The sequence below is a fragment of the Cariama cristata genome, unplaced genomic scaffold, assembly GCF_000690535.1.
Source record: "Cariama cristata isolate BGI_N322 unplaced genomic scaffold, ASM69053v1 scaffold11777, whole genome shotgun sequence".
NCBI lineage: Eukaryota > Metazoa > Chordata > Aves > Cariamiformes > Cariamidae > Cariama > Cariama cristata.
The window spans coordinates 19,416-41,058 of NW_009628377.1; the positions used below are offsets into that span (position 1 = coordinate 19,416).

Here is a 21,643-nt window from a genome sequence, read left to right on the forward strand (position 1 = left end):
GGTTCCCGTCCAAGGATAAGGATCTTACTTTCTTTTTAAAGAAACCAGGATGGACAGAGTGGAGTCTTGGCTAGAGCAGGGGTGCTTTTCTCACTCTACGACAGCAATCAATAGGGAATGTGTTATTTTTTCATGTCAGATTTCCTCAGCATAAGCAGCTCATGATAGTTTTGTGATGGAAGTTAGAGAAAAACTGAAAGAACTATGATTTTTCCCAAAGGAAACAAAGCAAACATAATCTACTTCGAAAAAAATCTGATTTTATTTTTGTATCGAAAAGACCTGTCAATTTAAATAGATGTTTATTTCCATTCATGGTCTCAACCAGTGTTGTTGTGTGTTAACATTATTCAGAACTGTATAAAAAGCCATTTGTGTTACATCAGTTAACATCCTAGAACACTGGGGTGGGGGGGGGGTTGAAGCAGCTTAACATTAAAAATAGGATGTTCCCAAAAAACTTACAACTGATGTGGCATCTTCTACTCTAATTTTATAGAAGCTGAAGCATATTGCAAATACAACTCAAGTTATTTGGTCTTCAAAAAAAAAACCCTTTAAAACCAGACTGCTTTCATAGCAATATCAAAGCTGTCAGCTGAGAGAACACACACGTACACTCTCGTGTGTGCAAACACACACATGGAGAACCACACTGAGCACAACTGGAACACCCCATTCAGTATTTGGATGACGTATGCGTTCTTCTGAATCCATGATAGCTGTAATTTAAAATGCTAGTTGCCTTTTTTTTTCCCCAATATATACATGGTTTCCATGGAAACCCAAAATTCTGCACAATCAACTGACATTTATTACTCATGGTGCTGTGAAGTTCTCTAGTGAAAGGGCCAGATTCCAAAACCTTTACTCAAACATGCACACACCTAACCGAAGCCAGTGAACAGGGGAGGAGATGGTTTAGAAAAGGGGTTGCAGGGTCAAGGTCTAGATTTGAAAAAAAATCACATGACAGATTGTCATTCAAAAAAGGTTTTTAAGTCATTCTTTGGTTTATTTCCATGATTCTCAACACTGTCCGAAAAGCCTAGAGACAGTCACACAAGAAACCATAGCTCTAAAGCAAGCCCACAGCATTTTTAAATCTTGTGTATTAAATGTTCAGAAGACTACAGGAATTCAGAGTACCCCTTACATTCGTGTCCCCAGAAATCTAGTAACTGCTTAAGTGCATGCACTGAGGCATGACCGGCATGCCTGTAAATTCATATTGTTCAAGTTAAGAGTAAATATAGCTGCAAAAAACCCCACCCACCTATAATTAAATGGTCATTACTAGCACTACTATAGCGACTGTCTTGTTATTAAAGAAATGCAGATATGGTTTCTGCCTGTTTGGCTCGCTCAGCCAAAAGGAAGCTGTCTGCTTGATTTAGAAAGAAAGCAAATTTTAAGAATCCAAGGGAGTTTAATATTTCCATGTTCCTGGGGTCAATTATTAATGTAAAGATGTAGACAAATGGCAAGTATATGAAAGCATCTCTCATACATTCCAAGGTTTGGAAGTCAAAAGCAGATCTTAACTTCCTTATGCTTAAATGTTATGGTAGGCTTGGAAAACCAGTAAGAAGTGATGTAATATTTCCATGAAAAGCAAAGTGGAACTAAGTCTAACTGGCATTTGTATGCAAGCAGTTTTTGCTATGCTTTACGTAAGGCAGATTTTATTGCAAAGATAAGTTACCAGTTTGCTAGTAGGAAGAAACTACAGGCAACTATACTCTAAGAAGATGGCTGATAATTACTAGTGACAACTTCTAGTTTTCAGAACAACTCAGCTTTAATGTACTTTCTGGAAACAGCATTTTCATCACTGGTTTTCACTTCCTTCCCCATCCCACGTTAAGTATCAAAAATCAAGACTGAACAAAATGAATTGTGGATATTTACCAACCAACATCATCTCATATTCCAATGTTATTTTTAACTGGAACAAATATAGGTCATTCTTTATAACCTACTGCCAGTGGTTGTTTATAAATATCTGCTTGCTGCAATAAACACTGGTCATTGAAATATTCATTTGCAGTAACTACTTGGCACTAGGTTAATATACTCGTAAAGTTTAACGGAAGTGCTTCTGATGTACATACAAGCACTTAAAACATCAGACTTTTAAAACTTAGTTTTAGGGGGTTTAATATCTATAGTTAAAAGTTTTCACAAGCACTTCTGAAAGTATTAAATCTCTTCAGATGTTTAGAGGCTCCTGTCTCAGCACATCTAAGTTTCTCACAATTGCAGAATAGCTAATTTAACATTCTTGCTCTCTATGCAGAGATAACACGGTACCAAAATTTAGCTATTAAAAAGAGGCATTTTTGGTCAGACTGACCCCCAGCTGTCCCTTAACAGAAAAGCAACACAGCTCAAACCTGTCTCCTCCCTCCAGAAAAAGACACCTAAGGCCACAAATTTACATTTGCCAGAATATCAGGTGTTTCTCCATTTGTGGCAACTGTGTACATGCCCACTTAGAGAAATACAGTATGAAAGCCCCACCACCACCGTTAAGGATAAACCACCTCAGAAGCCAATTTAGGCAGCAGTGCATATGGAACCACATTACATCGAAACAGTGTGTTAAAGCCATTCCAGCTAGTTAAACTAGTTTCTAACAATGTTCAATCAAAATTCCTAATTGCAGGAAAGAAAAAAATAATCTTAATGTAGAGAGAGGCAAAAAGATGCAAAGATAACCACCACAATGATCCAACAGCAAAAACTCCTGTTTAAAGGTTTTCTTATGCTAAAAAAGGCACACAACCCCTTGTGAACTAGAGACAAAAGCTAGCAGTACTACAGCAATAAACCCAGAAGAAAAAGCCTACCAGAGTTACCCAATTGCCTACTGGGAAGGAACAATGAAGTAGACAGGCTGCTCTTGCTCTGTTTTGTTTGCAGGGAAGTGGTCAAATTTAATAGTCAAATTTAGCCACATTAAGAAACATTTAACAAAAGCTACCTCAAGAAACCAGAACAAAACCTGACCTTTGGGTCAAAAGGCCACAGACAGGCCTTTCCATAGCATGTAGCTGAGTGAGTTCAGAGATTGGCAATGAAAGAAAAAAAAAAAACCAAAACAAAACAAGCTTTAGCCATGTGATGGGAACAAGCTTTGGGATTTATCGAACAGTCACACCAAGCTTCTCCAGCACACGCACTCCCTTTTCTTGGTATTCTTGTCGGGTCATCCAGAAGTTGTCTTTGTCTTTCATGATGTCTGCTAGAACTGCACCACCCAAAAACACCATGTGCTTTCGACGAGGTGGATCTTCAATTCGGATCTTAAATTTCTAAGAAAAAGAAAAGAAACTGTTACTAGGATTCTTGAAACAAGGCCTTTCAAAATAAAATTGTGCTTTCCACCAGAACAATGAAATTGAAACTGTTTAGTGAGAAAAATGCAACCAAAAAACTGAAATGCTAGCATAGGGCACTGCGTGAGCTTCCAGCTTGCGCAACCAAAGTAAAATAACTACTTTGTGCTGGCAATTAGAGACAGCTATTGACACTTTCCCAAAAATTATACTTTCAGTGTATCCACAAAAAGCCCAGGAGTCAGAATACAAAATTAAAGACCGTATTTTTGCATTTCACAAACACAGTGAAGAGTGAAATACTTCCTAAACCGTGATGGCTAAAATTATCAGAAGTTACCAGATCACCAAATCACAAATAATATAATTTTAGAATTATACCAAGTTTCAGAAGGGCAGATGGAACAGATTTTAAATTTACACAATCTAGACCAGCTTAACTAATTAATATTCTCTTAAATTCTTTGATGCTAAAGCTCTAACTTCAACAGCAAAAATGAGTGCAGTCAAAGCTATGTGTGAAATAATGTTGTAGACTTAAAACATTCTGTATAACTGAGTCATTCCATATAGCTGCAAAAGATCTTTAGAGAACACCGTATTAAGAAGCAGGGAAGTTCAATTCAGTTCAACATTAGAAAGTCCACGCAAAGGAATTTTCTCTGTAAATATCTCCTCCTTGAAAAGCAGATAACATTACAGTGCAGTGTTACCTCTGCTTATCGTGTTGTCTGCTTATCACAGTAACCAATGAAAAAGGGAAATTTATTCCACTTGAAGGTGTGCGAGAACTCTAGCCTCTCGAGTATTTCACTTATACCATGAACCAAAACTTTCAGAGATTAAGAAAAAAAAAATTTTTTGCTCAATGACATTAAGGCACAAAACCTCAGTAGCTTTAAGTTGCGCCCTAGCACTTACCAGCCCATTTTACATTCAGACTAACCCAAGACTTCAGGAATGACTTGCCGTGAGCACGGACTAGAAGGTGGCTTTACTGCAAACAGACACCCAAGCCACCTCGACAAAACGCGGGGGTGTGCGGAACCGAGAGGCAGCAATTTTTGCGAGTGGCCTGGCGGGCCAGCGGCAGCTCCTGTCATTGCTGACTGCCTGGTTCCCTCTAGCGGGGCCTCGGCAGAAATCTCCCCACACAAAGAAAGCGGCCACTCGGGACCTACCGAGAGTTTTTCCACGTCTCCTTTCAGAACTCGTTCCAGGTAGAGCTGTTTAAGTTCCCGCTCCAGTCGCGAAGGCAGCCCGGGGTACATGGTGGACCCTCCAGACAGCACAATGTGCTTGTAGAATTCAGATCTGACCAAAGGGGAAAAAAAAAAAATCATCTTTCTAGTGTGGTAGTACAAGTAGGTGCCTGTACATACCGGGGAGTAAATACAAATCTCAAAACCAGTAACTACACAAAGACGGACTTTGCACGAGTTTGTCAGACTTGCTCATGCTTTTCCAGGCATCCCAGAAAGCAGCAGTAAAAAAAAAATAAAATATTGTGCTTTCAAGATTTTGTCCTTGCTTATTCATACCAAAATAGTCAAGTATCCAGACAACGCGTTAAGCTCCAGGATCTCAGACCGAGCCCCACTCCCAGTACACACCCTCCCCAGCAGCGCGCATCTCGGCTTCTAAAGCAAAGGATGGAATTTCGTTTGAATGCAGTTCTCACGTCATCCCTGCACCCTGACAGAGGATTTTAAAGTGTTCCGCTCTTACCTGGTATCAATGTCAGCAGCCTGGATGGTGTTAAACAGCAATTCAGCCACACCAACCCCCTCTACATTGATTAAGTGAGGCTGGAAGAGAGCTTCTGGTGCCTCAAACCGTTCTCCACCGACTTTGATAATCCTGCCATCTGGGAGCTAGTGAAGAAAAAACACCATTTAGAAGACTACTTTTAGCCACTTGGATACTAAAGAAACCAAGAGGAAGTTACCTACGTTGTTCCCTAATGTTTTAGAACAGGAAATTGTTGATAATTGTCACCACTGCAAGAAGTCATTCAGTACTACTGAAAGACACAAATTCTTCAATCGTTATGCAATTCACCTAGAGGCATCAGGGACCAGATACATCAATACTGATGTACCAAACACCTCCTTGCAATGCAGCTCCTAATACCGATTTAAAAGATGATCTTACAGCAAGAGTAATGCTTTCCCGCAAGTTCTTTTCTTCCGTGTGTGATCACAGGAAGTTTCCACTACGAGCAAGTTTACCATTCTCGTCACCAGATATCAGTCTCATACATGTCACTGCTAGATGGATGAAGCTGAAACAATCTGACATGCTAGAGTAAGTCCACTTTCTCTAGTAAGCTCCTGCACTGTAACATTCAAAATTTCAAGGATCTACAATGACAAAAACGAGTACAAAGTCTTACGAAAAATCTGAAAAGAAAAAAAAGCTTTTAAAAGTTTTCCCAGAACCAAGTAATCTGATTCTACAGACTCCTATGTCTGGGAAGTGAGCTACTGCCAAGAAAAATTCAGAAGGAACCAAAGCTAAATGCTACCTGAATTTAACCTATGAAGTCTAGGACAAGAAAAGCTGTCTCAAAGCACTCACCGTGTAGGATTCAACTAGTACTGTGGTCTCCAATGCCAGTTTCTGCTCCTGTTCAATGTTGTATCCCACATAACATAGCTTTTCCTTGATCATACGAACAGTCTCAAAATCAGCAGAATGGTTGAAAGCATACCCTCGCAGTAAGAGGAGCTAGAGGAGACACGTTAGGTTAGCAGTAACTGAGAGGAACAGTCCAGATCTCTTTATCAGTAGATGGGTACATTCAAACACCTATCTTTAAAAGTTCGTCTCTCTTTTTTAACTGCAAATTTAGTATTAAGTCAAATCTGTCATAGTGTATCCATTATTACCAGAAAATTAGAATAGCAGCAGCATTACTCCAAGTGGGAAATCTTCTTCATCATTACAACTTTCAGCATAACCGTTACCAAGGCAGGAAAAAGATATCCAAAATAATTCTTATATTTAGGACTTCACCTCAGAACACTCCAGAATGTTGCTTATATTTAAAACAAACAAAAAAATAATCTATAAAACATAGCGTCTTATTTAATAATCAGGGAAGAATCACTACGCTATTTTCCACACTGTAAGAAAAAGTCTTTCTGAAAATAGATGAGTAGAACTCATAGAAAACAATTTTGTTTTCATTTTACGTATCAACAAAGCCAACTTTTGAGCTTTTCCTTCCCAAATATGGAATAAAATCCCTTCCTACAAGACTGACACTAAGAAAATGTAAAGTCTCTGAATAATATGAATAATATCACATGTGATTTAGATGAGGAAACATAATAAGGATAGACTGAAGCAATACAGAGAATACAGGAGTCCTTTATGTAATTAACATAGCAATAATAAAGGAAAAACATACAGTGGTTTCTTGCTATCAAGGGATTTTCACTTGAACCAATATACCACGGATACCAGCCTCAACCTTAAAACTTCTTTCCAGCTTACCTTAATGAGATACCTAGTGATATCCCTCCCAGCGATATCTAACCATCTGGTGAGATGAGGGAGAGAGAAACCTTCATAAACTGGGCAAATATGAGTTACACCATCTCCAGAGTCCACAACAACACCAGTCAACAAACCTAAAAGAATGGGAGGGGGGGAAGAAAGGAAAAAAAAAAAAGTACAACTTCTATTAGCACCTTCATAAATACAGCAGAATAGTACTGAGTTTAAGATAGGCTTTTTCATTGTAATCTTAACACCATCTCTGTTCCCCCAGTCATCATTTTGGGAAAAGTAGTCACCATTTAAAATTCAGTTATTTCCATTCAGCTGGATTTGAAACTTAAGGTTTTCACAGTAACAAATGCTTTCATACATGTTCTTTTAAAAGTATTATCTCTACTTTTTCCTAGATGCTTATAACTCTACCGTTCACAATTTTATGTAGTGTTTTGACATCTTAAATTGCACTCTAATTAAAGAGAATATCTAAGATCATTAAACACTTGTTGGGGCACAAATTCCTCCTCAGATTCAGCTGTGTATGTACAATGTTGTATCAATGTCTCAAATATGAAGAAACCCAGAGGTATTCAGGCCACAAGTTTACCTTGTTACAATTATTAGGTCTTGTTGATTTTGACTAGTATTCAAAAAACAAAGACAATGCTTTTATAAGGTAGAGAATATTTGGACTATACGGCACACATTTAATTTTTTTCCAAAGAAATAGCATTAGGCTGAACCAAATCCACTTTCATAGACTGCAGAAATTAACTCTGGTCAAAAAAGTTTACCATAAAACCATTAAATTCTAAAGTGTACAAAACTGAGATACCATAAGCATGTAGAAACAGAAGTTTTTATACTTCACTAACAAAATAAATAAGAAGTAGAATTAATGGTGAAAGTTGATGACAAAACAGTTTTATAGCTTCTCACAAGCTACCTAAAGGAAGACAATACATTTTATGGGGAGACTTTAAAATAATGAAGGAACAGTTAATACAGAATGGCAATGAGCATTGGTTTGGCTACTGTAACTTGCTCAAGCTTTGTAAACAGAAGGCATACAAATTGGTTATTTGCTTCGAACGAACCAAAGACCACACCTCAGTTCAGTTGTGTGATCAGATCTTCAGATTTATTAGTGAACTGGATTACCTGCCATGCAAACACAACAAGTCTTCCAATCGGACACACGCAGTAAGGAAGGAAATAGTCACAAGGGACTACGCCTAACTCCAAAAGACTGTTGTGAGGAATTGCTAAAGAATTTCCTAATTAGAACTAGGTTTTGATATATAAACCCCTTTGCCTTTAAAAGGCACATGAGCACACAGAATTCCAGGTAAAAGCAACAATCAGTCTTAAGAGAGTTTTAACAGCAGCAACAAGATGTGGTGCACTGAAGTGAGGCTCATCTCTGTATATAGTTTTAGCCACTACTTTAATGTAATATAAGTAAGTAGGATGTTTTAAAGGGCCTTTTTTAATATTTAAAAGCAAACGTTCTATTTATGTGCCACTTGTTTTTTACATCTTAGAAGGTCTCCAACTTTGTTTTAGATGATAGTATGTAGAAACACTGTGGACTGCTCTAAGTTGTTTCACATTTTCTTAGTCACAAAGTAACTGAGCACTATATGGTAAAATACATGTGCAATTACAGCAGAATTTAAGACTGTGTATGTTAGTCTCTTACAAGGAATCAAACCAAAGAAAAAGCAAGGCAGAGGGGAGGAAGAGTAATAGCACAGATTGCAGCAAATAAAATTAATATCCAGGTCTGCAAAAGTGGTTTGGGTTCAACTAGCTTTAATGACTGGCATAACAGAACCACCCTTCCGGTACCCCATCACTTTTGCTCTTAGACATACAAAGTATGGTGACACGGCAATGGACAAGGATATTTACTTCCAGCTATGTGACAGCTACATACACCAAGACACTAGCAAACAGATGTAAGGAGTCACATTATTAGAATGCGTGTGCTTGAGTAACTTCTTAAAATCCTAGATGGATTGCAGTCAATTGTAGAATTTCTATCGAATTCAGTGAATCCACAATTTTCTCCTCAGGCTGAGGATCATTTATCTACAGCAAAAGAATCAACTTTTTTTTTTAACTGATTGCAAAGTCACCTAGTCATCTTCTTGAAATTCACTTATGGTAATAATTTTTTTCCTTTATCAGAAAATCAAAAGCATGTCATTAAGGCTTGATGCCAAAGGCTAAATGACCACACCCTGAAACAATGACAGTTTTGATCAACCAGGTTTTTGTACTTACAAGCATGTCTCCACAGCTGGTCCATGAAAATAACACCAACAGTGGTACCTACCAATAGTTCCTCAGAAAAGCAAGTCCATAAGACAGAGCTGAGCTTCTTATAGTGGCGTTGAATAAAGCCCAAGACCCATTAATACCATTATTAGAAATTTGGCTCAGCGAGACATTTATAAACTGAACAGATTTTAAGTTATCTTTGCCTACCTTGAGCATACAAAGTAAGAACAGCCTGAATGGCTACATACACCCCAGAAAACTGGTATGTCTCAAACATAACCTGTAAGATGAAGGCAAGAATTAACGTCCAAAACAGGCCAAAAACTTCACAGAAATTTCACAGATGTTTGAAAACTGTATTTCTAGAATTCTGTATTTTTGCTAATCAAGAACACTTTCCAAGAAATTTCATCACACAGATTCTACACAAACATTAGAAACCTACTTGCTTTACGGCAGTAAGTAGTACAGTCAGTTCTATACCTTACCTGTTCACACAAGACAAGCCATATGAAATATTCCACATCCGTTTAGCAACAAAAGTGCTTACTTTCAAGAAACCCACAAACCAATTTCTGCAGCTTTACTAAGCCAACTTTCCAAAGTGCTTAATGAGTGGGTGGCAGTACTCGGAGACCAGCTGAGTACTTCCTTACTGAAGTGGGACTTGGGAATGTAATGTTTGTTAAAGGTGTATGCTCTGTATCTACTGAAATTCAGGCTGGTTTTTTTCTTCCTCCTATCAAGCCCTACAGACTCTGTACAACTATAGATTATGTCAAGTAAAGACCAGACAGACTCCTACGCATATGGGTCTAGAATCAGTGTGGCGTCACAGGTTGTTCTCTGCATCTAGGCCTTATTCTTCCCTTCTTTGAAGCACAACCAATGACAAACTTCTAAAATTAGTACAAAATCCACTACAATTGAAATAGTACAGGTAGGGCTACTCAGTTACTACATACAGAAAACCACAGGTTTGCAGAACTCTTACTGAAACATGAAAACTAACTGCCTGTCTTGCAGATTAGGTTCCCCTAACCACTAGTTTCAGTGAAGAACCAGAGTCTAAGATTAAAGGATGTAGAGTTCAGAGGATCTTGTCTTCTTTATAAACACAAAAAAGGCCAAGTAAACAAATCATACTGTACAGCAGTTTTCCCCTCAAAATGCTTTACCAGGAAAAACGCATGAACTCTGATTATTCCAGCGCATACAGAAGTTTTGCTTCTGCTATTCTGCAGCCTCCTGAGCACTTCTGCAACTTCGAGGATTAGAAACTGATTAAATCCTAAGTACTCCCACAGCTCAAGTAAAAGATACCTAAATATTTTTGAAGAAAAAAAGCTGACGCCTGACAATTTTACAATTCTGAACTACGTAAAGAACCTCCTCTGTTAGAATACTGTGATTTTAAGCAGCTGGCCCATATCAAAGACCTGATCCTTGCAAAGTCAAGTTAATTATTTCATAGCCGTATTGAGCACACCGCAAAACCCCTGGGAAGACTGATGCCACCTTTCTCAGGATATTTGCTGTGAGCATGCAGCACAGCAGAAGTCAAACAGAAAGGAACGCAGAGGGGGTGAGCCGCCGAGCGCCCTGCCATGAGAACAGCACAGTTTGGGTTTTTATAAATCCCCAATGTGAACTGGATACTATAAAAGGATATTTAATACAGCAGTCAGGTGCATGGCGTAAGTATGAGCAAGAGATTTCAAGGCTGGCTAGGAACTTCCGTACTGGCCCCAATTTAGCCCATATGCAATACCTTCAGAAACAAGAAGCAGAAGTGTCTGCCAGAAAAGGAACAGTTGAAAGGGCAGCAACCCAAAAAGAGATCCCGTTTGAGTAGTCATTGTCTAAAACCAGCACTATTCCAATGGATGAGTCTTTCAAACAACCTGAGTGCTTACAAAATTAAAAACTAATTTAAGAAAAATCTAAATTTTTATCTTCACACAACAAAATGAATATTCAAATGGCATTAGTTACTGCCTTTGCATGCTGTACTAAACCCTAGAAGTCACTGCAAAACCCCTTCATAACCTATACGCAGGCCTCGACGGGGTTATTCTTTCTTTCAAGACATCTAGGTCTGTTCTATTTGACATGAAAAATGCCTTGACATGGGATTTATGTGTTAACAAATCTTAAGATCTGAACACTGAGCAGGATGTTCTCCTGAAAAGATTGTTCTTGTGACAACAGCTTTTGGATTACCCAAAGTGATGTTATAATTGGGCATAGAAAGGAAGAACTAAAAATTGGGAAAAAAGACAAAGAATACTAGGTTGGGATTAGAAGTGACTCTGCCAGAGTATCTCTACTGCTACATGGTATGCCTTACAGCCTGGCTGCTCCCGAGGGCTCTACAGAACGAGAACGCAGCAGGTAAGTGGAGCCAGACAAACAGCAAACACTCAGTTACGCTGGGGAGCAACCAGTGTCTTGTACATGCTATGAAAGAAACAGCACTTTTAAAATACGTATTTTACAATATAGCTGTCACATGAACACTTGCTGCTGTTACTGCGGAGCTGAGTTTGACGGAGCTATGGGGTGAGGAGAGAGAATTACTGGAAGTAGAATGAAGTACAGCATATATAATTATCTATCACCTTAACATAGTCCAGATGACTAAGCTTTTCTTTTAAAATGCTACTGCACTGTATCACAAAATGCAGAGACGTTATTATATTTACTGTAGGCCTTAGGAAAAACCTTAATTCAGTCCTCTGCTTCATATTGGGCTAGCCTCCCTGAAAAAGAGGAGTCCGTGTCAAAAATGGAAGGAGTATAAATACGTTGCAGTTAAAAAATAAATATTGCTAGTCTTCATAACACTGTGATCCATTCAAACCATTAACAGAAACAATGAGCTTCTGTTTAACTCAAATTTAAATTTACAAAAATGGATTCTAGGTCTCCCTAATCCTCTGGATCATGATTAAGTATCTACAATCTCTGCAGAGGTTTAAAGAAAAGCAAAGGGAGCAATACAAATATTTGATCAGATTTCAAAGCCATACAAGACTCTTCAATTTATGGTATAAAGTTACTCAGTCCCAGAATAACTAAAACCCAGCCTTTTGTGTTTAGCAGGAAAACAGAAACAAGAACACTATTGTAGACAGCTGAAAAGCAGAGAAGCCTGAACAGGAAATTCAGCCATTATGGAAGCCACCCAGAATAATCTGCTATGTCCATCACACCACAGCTGACTGATATACAATAGACTGTATTACTAATGTTGCATTATATAACACTTAGGTAATAGGTCCCTAATGTCCACAATTGCTCAGAAATGCTGAATTTCGATTGTACAGTTTGATTTTTTTTCACTGAAGTTTTTCCAACTTTGCTATACTTCACTTGCTCCCAAGTCACTGAAAGAAAAGGTTAGCACAAATATATTCACTGCCACGTTGCAGAAAGCACTACTGCAGCGGTGACAACAAAAGGATTTTAAAGGAAAGATCAGTAGGTAATGACAAAGGTAAATTTTTATAAGACTAAGGAACAGATTTGGGAGAAGAATATATATACACACAAGCTTTCATATTCAAAGTTCTGACAAATGGATAACGTTTCAGACTTAGAATCCAATCAGTTACTCTAACAACACATTTTTTTAATTACGCTTTTGTTACACTGAATACTTAAATTAATTGAAAATAACTATCATGCTTGAGGAAAAAAACAAAGCGGGAAACTAAACTTTTTTGTTCTCGTCAAACATTCCACGAGTCTTTGTCACATGGCACTAGAGCTAAACAATATACAGCCGACAACCTACATTAATGCAAGGTTCAGATGGAGCTTAGGTCTCCCAGGGCAGCACTGTGAGATCGAGAGAACCAGGCTTTCCTTCTTAGACGGCTTTCATTGATAATCCCTAGCATTAATCAAAGATTAGTGAATTGGTTGTCACCACACCTTTGTCTCAGCTACCTCCAACAACACTGCTCCATCTGGTAAGCATCATCTTGCTCAAGCCTCAATCTCCTCCGAAGCATTACTGGCTTACAGAAGTCCCAAACCATTTAAAGTAATGAACATTCATCCAACAGCTAGTAATCAATATATCTTGGATACACGAAGATAACCATGTATTTCCAATTCTGTGCCTTACTGGTGATATGGCTCAAGACAAGAAGCCTGCTTATAGCTTTTGAATGAGATTGGCTTGTTTGAATTTAACCACAGTAGCCTTCATGACTACGGCTGAGGACAAGTTTCGGTTAGAAAACAGAACTGCTTTGCCTCAGACAGTTACCAGGTGTTCCAAGAAGTTAAAATCTCTTAGCAATGCTTTAATGACAGTATGTATCAGTTTCTACCAGACAGACATACCTCCACAATCTTCTCCCTATTTTTAGTTGGATTCATGGGAGGTTCTGTGAGTAGTATTTTACAATTTTTTGTGTCAATATTAAGTTTTTCTGGTCCAAACGTGTAATCCCAGAGGTGTTTCATATCATCCCAGTTCCGCACTATGCCATTCTCCATTGGATAATTCACTTCCAGCATTGAGCGTAACTCGCTTGCTTCATCACCAACCATGAGATCCTGTAAAATTTTGATACAGAAACATGTCAGTGCTTGCAAAGTTTTCCAAACACCAAAATCCTCAAGAATGACAGTGAACTGCTCCAGCCTGTGTCCAACTGTGTTCTTAAACAATGCCCACATTTTAGAGTCATTTTCAGGTACTTAGAACAAAAGTAGAATATATTTCACATAGTATTTAAATTTGGTGTTACCCATCCCAAACCTTTTCCAAAATAAACTTTGTTAATTCCATTCTCCAATTAACCTTAAACAAACTAATAAACCCTGCTACAGCTAGATACCACAAAGACCTTTATAAGTACAGATGTTTCTCCACTGACACCTCCAAAATTCTTTTACCAAATACTGATTTCAAAAGGCAGAGATGCAAAATAGCACATAAGGGTATTAGGTGGAATTGGCGGAATATTTTTCCATGCATGTTGCAAATTTCTGTGCACAATACCAAAAAGGAATAATGAGTGGTGAATAAGCATACCGAACAGTAGCAAAAGCAAATAAGAGATTAGAAGTTCCACACTAGACGTTAAAAGAAACAATGGTTTACATACTGCCTATGTCAGTAGGGTGTAAAGAGACACATCTAAATATAAAACATACCCTCATCTGTTCCACGCCAAAAGTCCCAAGCCAAAAACCCCAGTAATGCATTCTTACACAAATACAACCAACTAATACATAGTTTGTATAGTCATTTCACACTGATTAAGCAATCTGTTTATTAAAGTCAGTTATGCAAACATGGCACATTCAAATTAGTAGCATCATATCTTCTCCTTTCCCACGTATTTCCCAGAGGAAGTATGCACAGTAACATGTTATCTTTGCTCCCTATTATATCCCATACTTTTCTAAAGAAGCCTCAACTGACTTGCTCATATTTAGCCTACAAAAACATATCTCTAGGTACCAACAGCACTGTTTCCATACTAGTATTATATTCATTTCACCGCAAAAAACTCGGCTGCTTCGTACAAAAATATGCCACCACAGTTTGCAGTTACTGTGGCACAGAAAACTTCAAAGCGAGGGTTATTCAACCTAATATTCAACGCTAGGGAAAAAAGATGCACAATGAAAAATCCAGCATCAAGTTATAGTGCCTTTTTTAAGAAGTAACCTAAAAAATCACCCTTGATATCACCCTATAAAAAGGAAGTTAATTGAAAACAGTTTAAATCAAACCATTCCTCTTCCAAACCCTCTCCCTTACAAGGTGTTTTATTTGTTTTCCCTTGCACAGTAGATCACTGTACAGAAGACAGAAGTCAAGACTGACATTTTAAATCAAATGTACTCTAGTGAAACCATACTATGAAAACTCCACCACACAGCCACATTACTCCTGAGAATTTCAGACAACAGAAACACCATCTGTTAGAAGAATCAGAAGCCTTTTTTGTGCATTGCTCTTTGAGGCTCTACGGTGCCGAACAGGACACAGCTGAGGAAAAGCTGCTATTCAAATGTGCAATGAAAGTTACACAAAACTTTCACATCTTTTAGAAACAAAGCTAAAGTGCAGAACAATTAGTCTCAAGAGCACACTAACAAACACGTGCACTTGGTAGGTGAAGAGGAAGAAGGACAGCACAACTGAATTTGCAGAGAGGAACCCTTATCATGACATTCAATATTTCCATCACTTTGGTACTCGGTAATATTTGTCTAACTGAAACCTGAAAGTTTTTTCAAGCTCTCGGTTTGTAATGTTAAATATAGCAATTTCTATTGTTAAAGATGCTGAGCTCATGTTGATCGTTAGAAGTTACTCTTACATCTTGCGAAACTACAGGTTATATAGCATTTAGAAGCAACACATAAAATATTCTCATTAATTAGTTGCTAGTAAACCAAAGCAATGAATAACGTCCAAAATAAGTATGTATTCAAATGTAAAATGTAGGACAAGACAAAACAATGAACAGCATCAAAAAATAACATAACAGCTACTAGGTCCCATCAAGCAAAAATGGTAAACAAACAGCACAGGGGCACCTCACTTACCATCTTTTTGTTATTCTACTTCAACAGGTCAAGAAAGGTGAAGAAAGAAGGTAGAAGCAAGAAAGTCAGAAAAGGCCTAAATGAAATTCTCAAATTATTTTAAGTACACAGTAGAAATATGCTGAAAAGAGATGCATGTACAGCAGGAAATGATCCGAGTTAGTTCAGTTAGGGCCAAACTAACTTTCTCAGGACCTCAACTTAAAATGTCTCTTCTTTAAAGGAAGCTATTGCTACATGTCAGTGCCATGTCATGTTTATGCATCGTATGTTGCAAACAAGATCAGTGTATCTGCCTATTTCTCATAAATAGGTTTCTGTGCATAAATATTCAGTAACACTGGAGTTTTACCCTGGGCAAGCCATTTAACCGAACTAGACAAGACTCTGCACAAGGCATTTGACCATAACTAGCTCTGACAAATACTAAATTCAAATTTTATTTTTAAAATTCCACTTTAAATACCCCAAAACTGAGAACTATAATATAAAAGCATTCACCTATAAGCAGGCTAATCTTTTCATATATCATGGAACAAATATCCAAAAAGAATCAAATAAGAGATATTTACTTAAATTACGGCACCTACTCTCAGAATGGAAATAAGCAATCGTGAAGGGCAGTAATAAGAGCGTTGTCTCAAAGCTCTTGCCCTATAGCAAGCTACGGAGATAGGAAGATAACTAAAGCAGCCAGGAAGCACTACTAGATATTTGAAGTGTATGTGCACAAACATTGTCCAAAAGTATACTGAAGCCATTTCCATGATTATTGAGATTTTTTTTCCTCCTTCGATTAAATTCACTTTGAGTCACCTGAACTGTCAAAAGCCATAGGATGACTATCAGCACCATTAGGGCAAATCTACTTATTCTGCAAATTGTGTCAAAGGAAAAGTGCGTAGAGTTTTCCGGCAGTTGCCTTCAGACAGGCAGTACCAAAGAGGCTGGTCAGAGCGTGGCCCTCTTCCTCGCTTCAAATCCAGAGGATGACCTTCTCCAGGCTGTCTTGGGCAGAAAGTGAGCAGAACTGTAGGACATGGACTATGGCTCAGCAGGTCACTGGGTCTGACCTGCCCTAAAATCCTCACTGTTTTAACTAGTCAAAGCTACTCATCAGTCCTTCCTTCCTAAGAAGGTTATTAACCCCCAAATCTGCTGCAAAGATTAGTAAGTCATTAAAAAGCTAAGAGTAACATCTATGCTTCTGGTTTTAGAGTTTTAAGGTTGCAATTTTCAGCAAACTAATCCCAGTAATAACTGAACTTTCATGTTTATGTCCTGAACTGGGGACTCTGAGTAGGAGAAAAAGCTATATCCATGCTGCTGGCTGAAATGAGAATCCAGAAGGAAAACATGGATAAAGCAACTTGAAATCGGTAACTCAATAGATGGATGATAACCACTGTTTCAATCAGCTTCCAGACTCTCTTCACAGAGTTTCTGAATTTCACAGGAATGACAGCTTTTCTGAATAGTTTTGAAAAGATAAACTTATAATCTTCTTGCCAGCTTCCTTTACTCAGTTTCAAACTTATCCCATAAGAACTTGCACTGAATGGCTAGAATTAAATTTTGGCATGAAACTCATCTGCTAAAATACACTTTTTTAGGAAATCTGCACGAATCTCACAAAGGAAAATGGCACTCACACTTAACAAGTCTTCCTACTGTATTATCCTACTGGGATACCCAAAGTATCTGTGGCAGGGATTTCTTCTCTTTATACGCTGTTTCCTTAAGAAAGAGTGACAAGCTATTATAGGCAGACACTATAAAACTTCTAGGAAGAATCTAGACACAGTTTATACTCCAAAATACACCCATGGGATCCATGCTCAAACAGAAGATAGGCAATGCATGTGAAATTATAGTTTAATGGTCCTTTCGCACTGGTCTCAAAGCAATTACTCACTTCTACCTCCTATCTTTCCAATTAAACAGTCATCTGTAATGACACTAAACCAAGTTATCAGATAACCAGAGGATACCAAAACTGGCAGGACAGGCTGTATCAGATTAGCTGGAAAGAAAATGTGACTTCAATAACGAGACTTCATGCAAGAGAATTTTTCTTGGACTTAAGATTTGTAAATCACTGGGTAACTTTCATAAAACTTTACCAGGACCTCCTTGAAGAAATCATCACATTAAGTTCAAGTAGATATCCAAAGGAACATCTCCCCCCAAGTCTTCCAAGGGAAAGGAAAATGTCTTCCCTCTCCTTACAAAAACTCTTGTTTACCGTGAGAGGGAAAGACCTCCATCCGTTCAACCAAACTGTCCCAGCTGACACAAGGTAAGCGGTATTGCAATATTTAAAAAAAATAAAGCGCATTTTGGAAAGGTCTGATGTCTTTCATCCTCCTGACTGCCCAGTACGGCGTTCTGCCGACACTACTAACTTTCTACAGGCAGCAGAAGGAATCAGATAACTGAAGTTCTCCTTGTTGCCCATAGGGTTCTGAAAATAAGGAACAACACTGGGCAGATTTTTTTTTTCTCCTTTTACTAAGCTGCTGCTCAGAAGCAACAAGGAAAGCAACATTGAAAGCCTGTACATGTGTGGTTCTACCTGACCTTCACCGGCCCAAGCGCGGGCTTCTACAGTTCTGCGTCGCCGCCTGCTTCTCCCTCAAAGTTCCTCCTTCTGCCTTGCTCTCAAACTGGAGCTTGCACAATTGTCTAGTAAGGCAGTCAAAACTTTACCCAACAAAGAAATCACTCTTTTTCAGGTGGATCAGCTCACTAAAGTGGCTCACCACATGACTGCACAAGCAGCATCAACAGCACAAGGTCAGAACGTGTGGCTAGAAGCACGAACGGAGGATGCGACCACAGCAGGGCCAATTGCCTGTCTTGCAGAAGCAACTACTAACATTTGAAGCACTACCCTGTAATTACAAAATAAAGTGAGAAATGATAGCTCCCCAGACCTCAGAAAAAGATTCTCAAACAGTGATGTCCCCCCCATTCCAAACTTGGAATAATGCCCCAAGACGAAGTAGCCTGAACACAGCCTCTCCATCTCTAACTGGTGTGGAGTACCTACGTCTATCAACAGCAAAAGGAAAAGAAAACAAAACCAAGAGAAACAACAAAATGCAAACACGACCAAGGTTAAACGTCTCATACAAGACTGCAGATCATCAACTGTGAGTAGAAAGCAAACAGCATAGAAAGACCTGGAAGCTCCAGCAGTTCTTCGGCGTTGTCTCAGAATCCCCCAGTACAGCTCGGTGACAAACATCAATCACTTCTGTCTGATTACTGCCTTCTAATCTTGACATCGTTTACGTGTCAGCATGTGAAGCCCCTTTTTGCCCAGAACCACTTGAGCCATACCTGCCGCCTCCTCAGCTGTACTATCTGAAGGCCTCCAGTGCTTTAGATTACCCTCTTAATAACTTTGTGGTTTGTGACAGGCTAAAGCCCAACACAGAAATGAATCAAGAGATACTGAAACAGCATAAAGGGGAATTAAGGAAAAAAAAACATTTCCAAACATTACATAAGTCAAAAGCTGCCCTAAATATTTTTATCTGTCAGAAGGGAATAATAATGAAAAAAATTTACCTTGATTTCAATGTTTCCCACTTTAGCAGTTGATCTTATAATGGGTCTTCCAACCAAAGCTGGAAAAATGTGCTCCGGAAAATTTGAGCCTGCATAGCCACATTTCACAAACTGAAAAGGAATAAATAATTTTATTAGAGTATGCATTACTTTTGTTTACCAATAGAAAGCTGGTTTGGGGTAAAAAAACTAAAAGTCCAAAAATTTTTCCCCTTGGAAACCAATTCCATTTATACTTTGAAATCAATTTTACACATTTCAGATGATGTGTAGATCTGTAAAACTGAATTACAGTACTTTCCAGAATGTTTCTGAATCAGATCATCAGATTTTTGAGAAACCTTATTAAAACGACCAACTACATTGGGAGGTGTGGAAGAGTCCAGTGGTGGAATGTGGATTTCCTGCCACTCTATACAAAAGTTCTCTAGCAACCTGAAATCCAACATGGATCACCTCATAACCAGTACCCAATGAGACCAAATTAAACCGCCTCTCCAATTAGAGCACACAGTAGCATAATGAATTCCACATCAGAAAAAAAACAAAACCTTGTGAATTCAGGTGTTACGCCGTTACAAAAAGTGTTTAACACCGAACTAGCAGATAGTCTATGCAATTCAGATGGATTTCCGAGTTTCATAATTTTCAGAGTTTCTTCTAAGGGTAAAGATCTGAGCTCGCAGTAAGCACTTCTAAAACCAACAGCACAACCAAAACCTCAGCTGGTGGTAGTTCACGTCAAACAGGATACTCAAAGAGTCCTTGTTACCCAAACGCGTACAAAGGGAAGCTTTATATCACTGGGCCCCAAGATAGTATATGCACTAAGAAAACAGTGAGGGTTAAAACAGCGAGCATAAAAATATACATAGATACACACACCCAGTCACTAGAGGAAGCTCAGTTGTAAAACAAGAACTCTAAATGTGCCAGCAAGAAGTTACAATTTTAGCTCACGGGGATCAGTAAATTCCGCTCTTTTGCTCTCCTGCTCTGATGTCCATATGTCATGCTCTGACATTCTGCCTGCAGCTCATATGGAGCAGGCTCCTCTTTCTTTGGTGCGTATTTTGCATACTGCACTCTATCAGCACGCCAGAACAAAATCCTGCAGTCCCAAACTAAACATTATGCATTTTAATCTGCAAAATTACTCAACCACCTCGGTGTAACAGCAGTAACACGGCGTCACGGGATTGCTCGGGTTGGAGGGAACCGCAGGAGCCGTCTCACCCAACCTTGGGCTCAAAGCAGTCGGCACTAAGCTCAGACCAGGCTGCTTTGGGCTTTGACCAGTTGGGTACTGGAAGCCTCCAAGGACAGACAGCTCACAGCCTCCTTGGGACACAGTCCCAAAGCTTATTCATCCATCTCAGGTTGTATTAAAAGCTATCTGCTGGAATTTCCAAAACGTTTGCTGCGTTTTCTGAAGTGAGCTCTGAAGACCGTGCTGAAACAATTACCGCAGCAAAGCGTCCAGCTAATTGCGGCCGAGGGGGATTCTGCCGCTACACCAACGCTAACGGGACAAGTCACTTTCTGTTGCTCTACATTATTCGCCTTACTGCAGTAAAAAGGGCATCTGTTTTAGAAAGAAACTTATAAAGCCAGTCACAGAAACAGCCAAGAGATATTTTAATTAAAGCTGGGCTAATAGAGGGGGGAAGGGAATGTTTTTGCTTTTTGTGACCCTTATTTCTTTCACCCATTCAGTGCCTGCGGTCTCCAAAGGCAGAGCTGTTTGGAATACCTGAAGAATGACACTGCCTACACAACTCATGTCACTCCTCCTACTTCAACTGGAGTTCTCTGAAAAGGCAAGTACTTACCAACTCTTTTGCCTATATTAAGGCCGGTAGTACCTAGGAGTTATATAGATCTTATCGGTGTATTCAAGAATGCAGCGCTGCTACGAGAAAGCAAAGAGTAGCCACAAGCATTTCTGGATCACGCTACCTGGATACACTGTAAGACTTTACCAGGAGTTTTATACCAGAGGAAACATAAGACATGTTGAAGGCCTGAGCTGAGTACAAATTTAAAAAAAGCTCCTTTGCAGACTTAGCAAATTACTGCATTCGGGGCAATCACATAATTTTTGTTGCTACTACAATATCAAGGTACGCTTATTATAAATTTCATTGTGCAGGACCTGGTCAAGCTAAAAGGCAGTTCTGTAAAACAGCATATAATATATGCTGCATATAAACATACAATCCCATCCTCTAGCTCAGTGTTTCATAAATAGTTCCACGTACAACCATAAGCACCTCCAAGTAGTCCACGCACCTTTACACCCGTATCTTTGCTTACAGCTCTTCCTCCTTTTCTTTCCCCCAGCATGAAGCAAC

General features: G+C 38.8%; 1 protein-coding gene across 1 annotated transcript; it reads right to left on the bottom strand.

Moving 5' to 3' along the window:
* Window positions 1–1,787: 1,787 nt before the first annotated feature.
* ACTR2 (ARP2 actin-related protein 2 homolog (yeast)) lies at window positions 1,788–19,400 on the bottom strand (the record flags this gene model as incomplete). Its single annotated transcript, XM_009704791.1, has 8 exons — window positions 1,788–3,317; window positions 4,523–4,655; window positions 5,070–5,215; window positions 5,922–6,071; window positions 6,843–6,979; window positions 9,339–9,411; window positions 13,488–13,703; window positions 19,290–19,400. Coding segments are annotated over 8 exons (1,137 nt in total), but the record flags the coding sequence as incomplete, so codon positions are not given.
* Between the last annotated feature and the right edge of the window lie 2,243 nt (window positions 19,401–21,643).